This window comes from Oryctolagus cuniculus, chromosome 1, assembly GCF_964237555.1.
Source record: "Oryctolagus cuniculus chromosome 1, mOryCun1.1, whole genome shotgun sequence".
Taxonomy (NCBI): domain Eukaryota; kingdom Metazoa; phylum Chordata; class Mammalia; order Lagomorpha; family Leporidae; genus Oryctolagus; species Oryctolagus cuniculus.
Genome location: NC_091432.1, coordinates 152,591,601 through 152,604,417, shown reverse-complemented (window position 1 = coordinate 152,604,417; position 12,817 = coordinate 152,591,601). Strand labels below are relative to the sequence as shown.

The 12,817-nt window shown below is 49.7% G+C and overlaps 1 protein-coding gene across 3 annotated transcripts in view; it reads right to left on the bottom strand.

Annotated features, from left to right (window-relative positions):
• The window catches only part of GNA14 (G protein subunit alpha 14), a 224,524-nt gene extending 221,056 nt beyond the window's left edge, over window positions 1–3,468 (bottom strand). For 2 of the 3 annotated variants that reach the window (XR_007924456.2, XM_017341945.3), the window contains exon 1: window positions 2,588–3,158. Coding sequence is in view for 2 of the 3 variants with exons in the window: in XM_017341945.3 (XP_017197434.1) it covers window positions 2,588–2,711 (124 nt within the window). In the remaining variant the exon portion in view is untranslated. Of the gene's footprint in view, window positions 1–2,587; window positions 3,159–3,385 lie in introns of those variants that run through there. The other variant, XM_070050562.1, reaches the window with a different exon arrangement.
• Between the last annotated feature and the right edge of the window lie 9,349 nt (window positions 3,469–12,817).

The following is a 12,817-nucleotide window of genomic DNA, read 5'->3' as shown; positions in this document are numbered from 1 at the left end:
GGAGGCAACAGTGATGGCTCAAGTGACTGGGTCCCTGTTAATCATGTGGGAGACCTGGATTGAGTTCTCAGGTCCTGGCTTTGGTCTTAGCCCAGCACCAGCCACTGCAGGCATTTGGCGAGTGAACCCGAGAAGGGCATGCTTGCTTGCTCTGCCTCTTTCTTACAGGTTAGTAGTTTTGGGGATCATTTGCTGCTCCTTACAGGATCTGAACTCTCATATGCAAAGTGGAGTTTTCACCTGAAACATTGAGCAGTGGATGAGATCATCCACCTAGTATGGAAGCTTGGTAACATTTTCAGTAAAACCGTACAACTTCCGACAACTTCAGATACCCCTCCCTGTTACTGTAGCTTCTGAGTCACCGCCTAGTCCTTTATCCTAAGAAATGGGACCATGTCCCACTTCTCAGGAGACTGAAAGAAATCAGAGGGTTTTAAGTCAATCCTTGAGGTTCTGAAGACTTCCAACGTGGTTTGGAAACTGCATTTTTAAAAGCAAGGTTGTCCCTGTGTCATGCCTGCTAGTCTCTGATGGGCATGATAAGACAATGAGGGTCCTGGGAGGTCAGGCAGCGCCTGGGGGGTGGGGGATGGGGTAGGAGGAGCGCTGGGGGAAGGGCCTGGGGAAATGAGCAAGTCCCCAGGATTAACCCTAACTTTCAGAGCAAGCAAGTTACCTACCAACATTCCTCCTTCAGTCTGGGTCTAAATCCAAGCACTTTACAGCCAATGAATAGGCCTACCGCAAGTGCAGTAGTGCTCAGCTTCTGCCTAGTTTTTCATACAAAGAGCTAGCATTTGTCAAGCTCCAGACATACTCTGGACAACGTACTTTGAAACACTCAGTTAAATCAGTGAATAAAGTAAAATAAGGCTTGGCCTACCCTTGAGAACCAAAAATCTGCAACAAAGCCAGGCTTGCCCCGAACGTTGAGGGGACCCGGGACAAGCAAGGGTACAAGGGCAGACATGCATTCTGAGAGCCTTCATTAAGCCAGCACACTGTCACACAATCCTCCTTTGACAATGCAGCTTTGTCATGGCCTAGAAGGCTTGGTACAATTCCAAACCCTCAGACCCCTGGGCAGGCAGGGAAGAGCAGCCTTGGCCAATGGCCAGATCCCAAATCAGGTACCCTCTCAGAGGGCTTCTTGGGTGCACCTGTGAGAACCCGAGCTCCCACCCACCTTTGCCAGCTCATCCACAGCCCCAGAATGCAACTGTCCCTTTGGGCTCTTCCCTCTACACCAGCCCCAGCCCTAACAGCAGGCTTGGGGCCCTCTAGGCATGGAATTCAATCCAGTCTTGGGGGAGAAGGGACAGAGTGTACTCTGGATGGCCAGCCCCTGGAACCTGCAGACTCCCAACCCTGAAAGCGAAGGGTTACAGCCTGGGGAAGGCCAGACCAGGTCCCTGCACCCAGGGCAACAGGCACTAGGGGGTCCTCGTGCCCCACTCTTAAGTCAATACGGACTGAAAACCTTTCTCTATTTCCCACTAACCAGATTGACTTTTCTAGAAGGTTTGAGAGGCGAGTCCTCATGCTCACATTAAAGGCAAGGTGTCAGAAGATTCCTGTCAGAGGCGGAATAAAAAGGTTATATGCACCTGTGCTATATATATAGTATATAAAAGGTTATATTATATCTGTGCTTGTTTAAAGATCGACATAGAGACCTTGGCCTGTAAGACGGGAAAAGGTAGACATTCCTCATAGCCCACGCCCTGAGCTGCTTTCTTCAGAAAGCCAGACGGGGCAGACCCGAACCGAGGCCCTTTCTGCTTTGGGAAGTGGGTGCCCCAGCTCAACCTTTACAGAGCCCCAGAGTCTGATGAACAAGCAGGGAGTACGGGGGTGGCAACGGCGACCCTGAGACGGAGCCCTCGCTCGTCGAGCTCCGAGAGCAGGTGCCATCTGCCTGTAATCCTCTGGCCAGAAGCCCCCTTGGAGTCAGGTGGAGGAGGGCAGTCAGAGCAGAGGCCAAGGGCACGGCCTCCACTCCCGCGACTAAACCTACCATCAGCTTTGCTTTTTCCCAACCAGCGCCAAGCCACCAGTCTTCCAGCCCTACGTTTCTCATTCTCTTCAAGGAGTCCATTGCCTGCCTGCATCGCCAGGTGGTGATGGCCCTAAGATTCAGCAGGGTCCACACCGGGGAAGCGCCTGGTCGGCTTGGTTTAGAACTCAGAGGCTTTCGGCCAAGGCTGCAGCTGAACCCAAGCGGTGGGCCAGGTAGCTCCTCCCCCCACCCCCGACCTCACCAAGTTGGGGTTTTGCACAAACTGTATGCTGGGGCCCCGGGGTGGGGAGGGTGTGGCGACCAGATGCGGGAGGCTGGGGGTGCAGCCAAGAGGTCAAGGGTTAACGTCCCCGGCCCTGTTTTGAGATAAGGGAATGGAGTGCCTTCTAAAGAGGCCCACCCACAGGTGCCAAGGACCAGTGCCGAGGACGCGGACGCGTTCGCGAGCCGGGGCTGGAGAGCAGAGCCCTGCGCTGCCCGACGCGGGGGCACCAAGCGCGGCGAAGGTCCGCGAACCAAGGGGCAGGGAGGCGAGCCCAGCAGGTGGAGGACGCAAGCACTCACCCAACAAAAGCAGCTTGAGCTCCCGGCGTGCGTCCTTCCGGTCCCGGCGAAGCTGCCGCTCGATCTCGGCGCTGATGCGCTGGGACTCCTTCTCCTCCGCGGACAGGCAGCAGCAGCCGGCCATGACGCGCACTACACCCGACGGCGCGACGCCTCTCCGAAAGCGCCGGTCCTCGGCCCGGCCAATCTGCGCCGGGCACCGGGGTCTGGAAAGAAAAGCCCCCGGCCGATTTGGGTTTCGGATCTTCCAGGCTCAGCGCCTCCTCGAGGGTCGGCTGCGAGGCGGGGGCAAGTGCCTTGCGGTGGAAACGCTCCCGTGCACCGTGGTTCTGGGTTCACCCAGGGAAGTTGAGCGCAGCCCTTGGCACAGGAGCCCCCAAACGCACACAAACGGGGGCAGGAGACAGACGCTTGTAGAAAGTTGGGGCGTCGGTGTCCGACGGAGCGTGGAATCTCCCGGGCGGGCTGCAGGCGCGGTGTGGGACCGGCCTGCAAAGTTCTGAAAACCTCAGCTGTGACCGCAGACTAAGACGGAGCGGAAGGGCTCTGGCTGGTGCGTGTGGCGCTCAGCTGCAGGAGGAGGCGGGGCGACTCGAACCTGCAGCCCTGGCGTCTGCCCGAGTTGGCTCTCGGGGCACCCCAGGCGCCTAGGGGCGGGCAGCGAGCTAGGGACGCGGAGCCAAGTCCCCCACACCTGCGTCTCTGGCTGCGGCGTCCCGGCGCGGTGTGGGCTGCCTGCCAAGGGGTCTGTTAACAGCCCGCGCTGGCTGGCCTCAAGATCGGGGTTCTTTCGCTTACCTGGACGCCCCAGGCCACTTGGTCTCCTGCGCAAAAAGTGCGACTGGGCGGGAGCGCGCTGGCTATGCGCTTGAGGAGTCAGCAGCGGCTGGGCTCATTTATAAAGGAGCGGGAGAGGAGGGAAAACCCCATCGGCCCTTCCTACCCCACCGGATGAGGGGGCCTAAGGATGGGGGAATGGAAGACGCTGGCTGCTTTGCATTTTATGATGGGAAACACGTGTGCTTTGTCGAAAGGGCTGGCGCGTCTGGCAGCACCTGGCTAGTGCCCTTCGGCCCGCAGGTGAGCCCGCCCAGCCACTTTGGCCCGGCCCCCAGGACGTGGGGCTCGTGTTTGAGCAGCCTTAATTAAAAACTTTTAAAAAATTGAAAGCACCTCTTATGAGTCGAGACGGCAGGCACAATAGAATGCTGATTACAACGTCTGGTTTTCACCTGCAGGAATTCGGAGGCACAAGAAGGGAGAAGGTGGAGGGAAGGCATCCTGTTGTCTCATCGGTGAGCAAGTTAGCATGTGCTGTGTAAACACTCCATGGCCTTAGGCGGTCAGCTAATGCTGCCTCTCTTAAGAGCAGGTGTAAGTGCCTTTCCTGTGAGTAGCATGTATTTAACCCAGAAGCACACTGAGTGGAGTGGTGCGTGCCATTGTATAAGGAACTTGGCATCCGGATGCTGTCTGGCTGCCAGGTCCTATTTATTTTACAGATAAAGAAATGTAGACGAACCAGGCATTAAAAATGCTTGTGTATCCGTTCTTAAATGCTAGATTTTAATACAGCTGCAGGCACGAACTGACAGAAACAGTGACCCCTACAGGAAAACTCTTGGACTTTCCCCCCCTCTTTTTACTTCTTGCTTTTAAAAAATTAACTAGAAAGGGAGAGGTGTACCCATCTTCTGGTTCACCCTTCACATGCCCACAACCTGAATCTGGAAGCCAGAACTCAATCTGGGTCTCACAGGTGAGTGGCAGAGACCCAAGTACTTCAACCAGCACCTGCTGTTTCCCAGGGTGCACATTAACAGGAAATTGGGATATGGAGCAAAGTGAGGACCCAAGCCCGGGGAAGCAGATCTGGGATGTGTCATTCATTCATTCATTTGAAAGTCAGAGTTACACAGAGAAGGAGAGGCACAGAGAGAGAGAGAGACAGACAGAGAGAGAGAGGTCCTCCATCCGCTTGTTCACTCCCCAGTTAATCGCAACAGTTGGAGCAGCGCTGATCCGAAACCAGAAACCAGAAGCTTCTTCCGGGTCTCCCACATGGGTGCAGGGGCCCAAAGACTCGGGCCATCTTCTACTGCTTTCCCAGGCCATAGCAGAGAGCTGGCTGGGAAGTGGAGCAGCCAGGTCTCCAACTGGCACCCATATGGGATTGAGGCCAGGGGGTTAACCCACTGAGCCAAAGCGCTAGCCCCGGGATGTGTCGTAACCTCTAGATAACACATGTGCCCCAACATTTTAAATTTTTATCCTTCATTATTTAGACCTGTGTTTCCCCATTAGCTCTTAATAAGATTCATTTAAAATTTGAGGATAAGACCTCTTAGCTTCTCAAACTAATTGTATTGTAATTATTAGTATGTTATAGCATTTTTATGTTAGGATTACATTAAAACTAGAGCAAATTGGAACTCCAAGTTACCTGGAGAAAGTGATCTGTTAGGTCTAACATTGCTGATTTCAGAAAAGTTCCGAAACAGTGATTTTGCCAAATCTGCACGATGTTTCTGGATTCATCAACTTGGCAACATACATTAGAAGCCTTAGATACATCCACCCCGTTGATCAAGCGAATAATTCCTCCCCTAAGAAATAACCATGGAGTAACCCCTATCATGTACGTGCAAATGTTACTCCTAATAACAGCACAAGAACTCAAAACAACCTAAATGTCCAGCAACAGAAAATGGGTTAAATAAATCATGGTTTATCCATATAATGATGTTATATGGTCATTAAATATGTGAATAGCAATGTGTGAATAACAAAGATTTTGGGGGAAATCCTCAAAATACATTGAGTGATATAGGCAGGATACAAAAATATAAACAGTATAGTATAAATTTTATTATGAGCATACATACATGCATTTTTTAAAATGTGTCTATTTGAAAGCCAGAGTGGGCTGGCGCCACGGCACACTAGGCTAATCCTCCGCCTGCGGTGCCGGCACCCCGGGTTCTAGTCCCGGTTGCTCCTCTTCCAGTCCAGCTCTCTGCTATGGCCCGGGAGGGCAGTGGAGGATGGCCCAGGTCCTTGGGCCCTGCACCTGCATGGGAGACCAGGAGAGGCACCTGGCTCCTGGCTTCGGATTGGCGCAGCGCCGGCCTTAGTGGCCATTTAGGAGGCGAACCAACAGAAGGAAGACCTTTCTCTCTGTCTCTCTCTCTCTCACTAACTCTGCCTGTCAAAAAAAAAAAAAAAAAAAAAGCCAGAGTGACAGAGCAAAAGAGCAAGCTTTTCTATCTGCTGCTTTGTTCCCCAAATGACCAGAAGAGCCAGGTCTAGATCAGGCCAAAGCCAGGAGCCAGGAACTCCACTCAGGTCTTCCACTTGGGTGGCAGGGTCTCAAATACGTGGGTCATCATCTGCTGCCTCCCAAGCTCATTAGCAGGGAACTGGGTTGGAAGCAGAGCAGCTGGACTCAAGCCGACACTCCCACATGTCACGCTGGCATCACAACACTGGCCCCATGTATGCATTTTTAAGAGATGACAGGGACACACATCAGAAAAGAAAGTTGTTGTGAGTCATAGCTGTTTGGTTGATTCTTGATTGTCGGATAGAAAATTATTTGGAACAACTTGTGTACAGTTATTTAGGCCTCAATTATAAAATGGGAGGGCAGGACCATATATTAGCCCTATTTCTGTTGCTATACCTAATTTCCTGAGGTTACAGAATATGTAAAGAAAAGAGGTTTCTTTGGTTCACCATTTCAGAAGCTGAATCGCCCAGATTGGCAGTACCACTGGCTTGGCCTCTGGTGAGGAGCTCCTGATTACATCACAACATCGCCCATGGCCAGAGCACATGGGGAGAAAGACAGGAAGTAAGCAGGATTCGGGGGCCAGGCTTGCTCTCTTCCTAACAACCTGGTCTGCAGAACCTTCATGGTTCCTGCAGCCCCAGAGACCTACACCTTCCACAAGGATCCACCTCTTTAAACACTGTCTCACCTCATCATCGCCACACTGCGGTCCACGCCTCCAGCACACTCAAACCACATCCCAACCATGGCAGCTCCAGGCTAAACCTAACTCTAACATTCAGTCACTTCTCTGATGATTTTCACACAAAGAGGCATTAAACATAATCACCAACCTACAGTTGATATTGAGCACAAGGAACTAAGAGAACTACAAAACTGGGCTATCAGGAGTCAACGATTTTTTTTTTTATTTTTTTGATAGGCAGAGTTAGAGAGAGAGAGAGAGAGAGAGAGAGAGTTATAGACAGTGAGAGAGAGACAGAGAGAAAGGTCTTCCTTTCTGATGGTTCACTCCCCTAATGGCCGCTGTGGCCAGCGCTGCAGTGCTTTGCCAATCCGAAGCCAGGAGCCAGGTACTTCCTCCTGATATCCCATGTGGGTGCAGGGACCCAAGCACCTGGGTCATCCTCCGCTGCCCTCCCAGGGCCACAGCAGAGAGCTGGACTGGAAGAGGAGCAACTGGGACTAGAACCTGGGGTGCTGGCATCGCAGGCAGAGGATTAGCCAAGTGGCCACGGTGCCAGCCGAGTCAACGATTTTTATGCTTCTGTTTTATTTGTCTCTCTTTCGCTTATTTTTAGGATCTGGGAGGTAGGATGAGAATAATTTTGGGTTTTGAATTCATTGGAAACATCTTTCCAGGAAAGGGTAGCTGTGAAAACAATTCTTAGTAAAAGAGAGTATTTGTTTTCCTAAGTTATCTCAAAAATGCTGCAATTCCATTTTATTCCTCTTGCAGATTAAAGCACAGACTGGACATGAGTTTTAGAGGCCTGCCAAGCGTGGGGCTGTAAGGGTGAGCTCATTGTCTGGTATTCTCTGAATGTCCATTGGATCGCTGCCAGTCCCTGTACCAGGCACGGCGGAGTCAGATACTAAGACAATTCCAGACTTTAGGTAGAACTTTACTCTGTAGAAGAAAGTCAGACTGAGACCCTGAAATCGGAACCTACCCCTGCCTGTCTTATTCCTCACAGAAAGCAGGCAGAGGCTGGAGAGACAGGGTGGCCCCTCAGAGCTCAGAGGTGTGCACAGTGGATCCTTCATGAACATCTCCCTTCAGTGCAGCCTCACTTCCCATCACTCTCCCAGAACTCCAGCCCCGTGTTGCTATGGGCCCGTCCCCCCACCGCATGCCCTGGTGTGCATTCTTTCCTCTTCCAGGAACGCCATCGCTCACCCAGGCAAAGTTAGGTCATTTCTTTTTGAAACACATCTCTGCTGGGAAACATTCTTCCTCCTCCTGTCAGTCTCAGGCCGTCTTTCACTGCTGCCTTGGCACGGCACCTCCTCTGTTCATCTCTTCAGTGTCTCAATTTCCCAATCACACCTGCTTTCTCTCCTGTTCTGTGGTGGACTCACAGGTAGAGAGCTTTCTTGTTCATCCTGCTGTCCCTAGATCACCAAATTACATTAAGCCAGATAAAAATTAGAACCAAGCAAACTTAGGGATGAATGAAAAGTGGGTTCTTGTGGCAAAACACCAGGAAACCCAATGAGCAAGGCCCCATCGAGTGACTGTGTGATGTAGGAGCGACTCGGGCGTGTGGCTTGGCCTCGGCTGCCACTTGCTCTTCTACAGAGAATGCCTGGCCTGCTTCTCCTTCAGAACTCCAAGGGAAGAACAGAGAGAGGGCCGGCAAGATGCTGTCCTCTTGCAAATGTATCAGATGGTGAATAGCATGAATGATAATGCACCTCCAGTGCCTGGTGAGGGCTCCTCAGAATGTGTGTTGTGGAGGCAGGCCTTTGTCCTTAGGGGCGTGCCTAGGTTTGATTCCTGGCTCTGTTTTTCACTCCAGCTTCCTGTTCATGCAGACCCTGGGAGGCAGTAGTGATGGCTCAAGTGGTGGGGCCCCTGCCACCCACGTGGGAGACCTGGCTGAGTTCCTGGTTGCTAGCATCAGCCTGGCTCAGCCCCAGTTACTGCAAGGCAATCAGTGACCAGGTGTGTGCTCGCTCTCGCTCTGTCCCTCCCTCTTCAATAATTGAAAAATTCCATATGTAAAAAAATGCATGAATATCAAAAAATTTTTCACATCAATATATACTTATCTTATAATTCCACTTTTCCATGGACTTTTGGAAGTTTCTGTGGGTGTCATTATTTGCCAAGTGCAGTTGTAAAGAAAAATACAAAGAGAAAATATCAAAGTGTGCTGTTACTGCTTCATAAAACTTTAGCTTCATTGTCTATTTGAGTGTCCAGTCTTTAACACTTCAGTCATCCACAGGCTTGTCTGTTTCCCAGATAGGTCAGTCTAAACGACTCCAAATTTTCTAGTTCATTTATCGGAGTTCAACATGTTCCCATTTTCCATTCAATTTTCTGAGTCCAATGTGTTCTCTAAAATGTTTGCAGTCCTCCCCCTTTCTCATTCACCCCCCCCCACCCCCATCACTTCCAGTTTGGTAGGTGAGAATTGATGGAATAATGATAGATAATTTAGATAAAAATTGTAGCTGGTTGCTGGTTGTACTCCACATCTATTTTTCTAAGGCAATCAACAAAGTCAGCTTGTTGATCCAAAACACGCTCTGCCTGAAGACCAGAACCTATTTATTATAGAACTTCTACTGAAAAGGGTAGAATTATAGACAATGCAGCCTGCCTCCAGTCACTATTGTTTGTTTTTGAATATGACTTTTCATGAACTTAAGAAATAAATGGGGCTGGCACTGCAGCGTAGCAGGTAAAGCTATTACCTGCAGTGCCGGCATCCCATATGGGCACCAGTTTGAGTCTTAGCTGCTCCACTTCCAATCCAGCTCTCTGCTATGGCCTGGGAAAGCAATGGAACATGGCCCAAGTCTTTGGGCCCCTGCACCTGTGTGGGAGACCCAGAAGAAGCTCCTGGCTCCTGGCTCTGGCCATTGCAGCCATGAGGAGTGAACCAGTGGATGGAAGACCTTTCTCTCTCTCACTCACTGCCTCTCCTTCTCTCTGTGTGTAACTCTTTCAAGTAAATAGATTTTTTTAAAATAAATAAACAACCATCTTTAAGATGAAAAGTTAGTGTTTTTTGTTTGTTTTGTCTTTTTGTTTAGTCCTTAAAATGTTTCATGTATTTACTAGAGAACAAGATCTCATTCCTGTGGTTGATGTCCCAAATGCCCCTAATGGCCAGGGTTGGGCCAGACTGAAGCCAGAAGCCAGGAATTCAATCTTGATCTCCCAATATGGGTTGCAGGGACCCAAATCTTTGAGCCATCACCTCCTGCCTCCCAGGTGCCTACCAGCAGGAGGCTGAAATTAGGAACAGAATCAGGCACTCTGATATGGGCTGTGGGTATCCCAAACAGCAGCTTGTCTGCTCCACCAAAGCCCACCCCCAAAGTTGGAGATGCTCATTTTGTTTCTTTTCTTTTCCTCTTTCCCCACTTAAATCACTCTTCTCCTCCATGAAGCATTGTTGATAAGCTAGTATTTTTCATCATTACTTGTTTATGCTCTCATAATCACATGTAAGTATAAAGCTACTAATAACACACAGAAACCTACACAGAGGGGCTGCATCACCATTGCTTTAAAATGGACCATATTCCATGAACTCTATATTTTGTTTTTAGAATCAAGAATACTTTGAGTGGGGTCCTGTATTGTGGCCTAGCTGATAAAGTGGCCACCTGCAATGTTAGCATCCTGTACGTGTGCTGGCTATGGCGTAGTAGGCTAAGCCTCTTCCAGCAGTGCCAGCATCCCATATGGGTGCCGGATCATGTCGCAGCTGCTCCACTTCCTACCTGGCTTCCTGCTAATGGCCTGACAAAAGCAACAGAAGATGGCTTAAGTTTGGGGCCAGCACTGTGGCACAGCAGGTTAACTCCCTGGCCTCTAGTGCTGGTATCCCATATGAGCACTGGTTTGAGACTTGACTGCTCCTCTTCCGATCCAGCTCTCTGCTGCAGCCTGGAAAAGCAGTAGAAGATAGCCCAAGTGCTTGGGCCCCTGCATCCACTTGGGAGACCCAGAAGAAGCTCCTGGCTCCTGGCTTCGGATTGGCACAGCTCCCGCCATTGAGGCCAACTGGGGAGTGAACCAGTGATGGAAGACCTTGCTTTCTCTCTGCTCTCCTCTCTCTGTGTAACTCTAACTTTCAAATAAATAAATAAATCTTTATAAAAGAAGAAGAAGAAGAAGATGGTTTAAATGTTTGGGCCCCTGCCACCCATGTGAGAGACCTGGATGAAGCTCATGGTTCCTGGCTTCCACCTGGTCCAGCCCTGGCTGTTGCAGCCATCTGAACCAACAGATGGAAAATCTCTCTCTCTCTCTCTCTCTCTCTCTATCTCTATCTCTATCTCTCTGCTCACTATGTAACTCTGACTTTCAAACAAATAAATATATTTTTTTAAAATGGTACCTTGGGTGTCCACCAAATTGATAGGAATTATATATACTAGTATAGCTTTAATGATTTTAAGACTATTTTAATTTTTTTTTTTTTTTGGACAGGCAGAGTGGACAGTGAGAGAGAGAGACAGAGGGAAAGGTCTTCCTTTTGCCGTTGGTTCACCCTCCAATGGCCGCCGCAGCCAGCGCGCTGCGGCCGGCGCACCGCGCTGATCCGATGGCAGGAGCCAGGTACTTATCCTGGTCTCCCATGGGGTGCAGGACCCAAGCACTTGGGCCATCCTCCACTGCACTACCTGGCCACAGCAGAGAGCTGGCCTGGAAGAGGGGCAACCGAGACAGAATCCGGCGCCCCGACCGGGACTAGAACCCGGTGTGCCGGCGCCGCAAGGCGGAGGATTAGCCTAGTGAGCCGCGGCGCCGGCAGTTGTTTTTTTTTTTTTTTTTTTTTTTTTAATATTTTATTTATTTGAAAGACAGAGTTACAGAGAGAGGTAGAGATACAGAGAGAGGTCTTCCATCTGCTGGTTCACTCCCCAGATGGCCGCAACAGCCGGAGCTGCGCCAATCTGAAGCCAGGAGCCAGGTTCTTCTTCTGGGTTTCCCACGTGGGTGCAGGGGCCCAAGGACTTGGGCCATCTTCTACTGCTTTTCCAGGCAACAGCAGAGAGCTGGATTGGAAGAGGACCAGCCGGGACTAGAACCGGCGCCCACATGAGATGCCGGCGCTTCAGGCCAGGGCGTTAACCCGCTGCGCCACAGCACCAGCCCCTATTTTAAAATTTATATGAGTAAAGTTGAAGATATTTTCATTTTATTATTGTTTCTAGCCCTTGCCTCTTTTCCTGTTGGACTATGATTTTTTCACTTTTTATTTGTTGAAATCTTTATTTAGTGGAGCCAGTAAACTTTTTTTTAATTTTTATTTGAGAAGTAGAGCTACAGAGAGAGGGAGACAGAAATCTTCCATCCACTGCTTCACTCCCCAGAGGGCCAAAATGGTCAGAGCTGGGCTGATCTGAAGCCAGGATCCAGGAGCTTCTTCTGGGTCTCCTAGGTAGGTACAGGGCCCCAAGCACTTGGGCCATCTTCCACTGCTTTCCCAGACCATCAGCAGGGAGCTGGATTGGAAGTTGAGCAGCCGGGACATGAACTGGCGCCCATATGGTTGCCGGTGCTGCTGGCAGAGGCTTAGCCTACCACCCCCCAGTACCGGCCCTGAGCCAGTAAACCTTTGACTATAACGGAAATTAAAAATATGTTACATCAAGAGAAAAGATAGAAAAAAAGAAAAGAACAAAATAATCCCTTCCCCTAATAAAAAACCTGGGGAATCTTTCTAAGTTAACTATGTCTGATTCATTCTTTTTAATGGTCACATAACATTCCACTATTTGAAAGGACCACATTTTCTTCAGCTTCTCCCTTTAAAAGGCGTTCATTTTTCTTTCCAGTTTTTGGGTCACTGCCACCCATGTGGGAGACCAGCTTTTGGCCTCCAAAAGCAAAGCTACAACAACATCTTTGTATATAAGTCCCCATGCACTAGTGCTTTTATTTCTATGGGATAGATTCCCAGGAAAAAGTATTGCTGGATCGAAGGATGCATACATATTTCATTTTAATAGATGTGACCATTGCTTTCCAAAAACACTAAAACAATCTCAATTTCTGCCAAGAATATGAGCACCATCTTCCTACATCCCCACCAGCAATAAATATTGTTGCTCATTAAATTTTGGCGGTCTGAAAGGAATGAAATACTATTAAAGTGTTGCTTTAATTTTCCTGACTACTCATGAATTTCCCAGACCACTCATGAATTTGTGCAGTTCTTCATATTCTCGTTAGCATTTTCTACCTT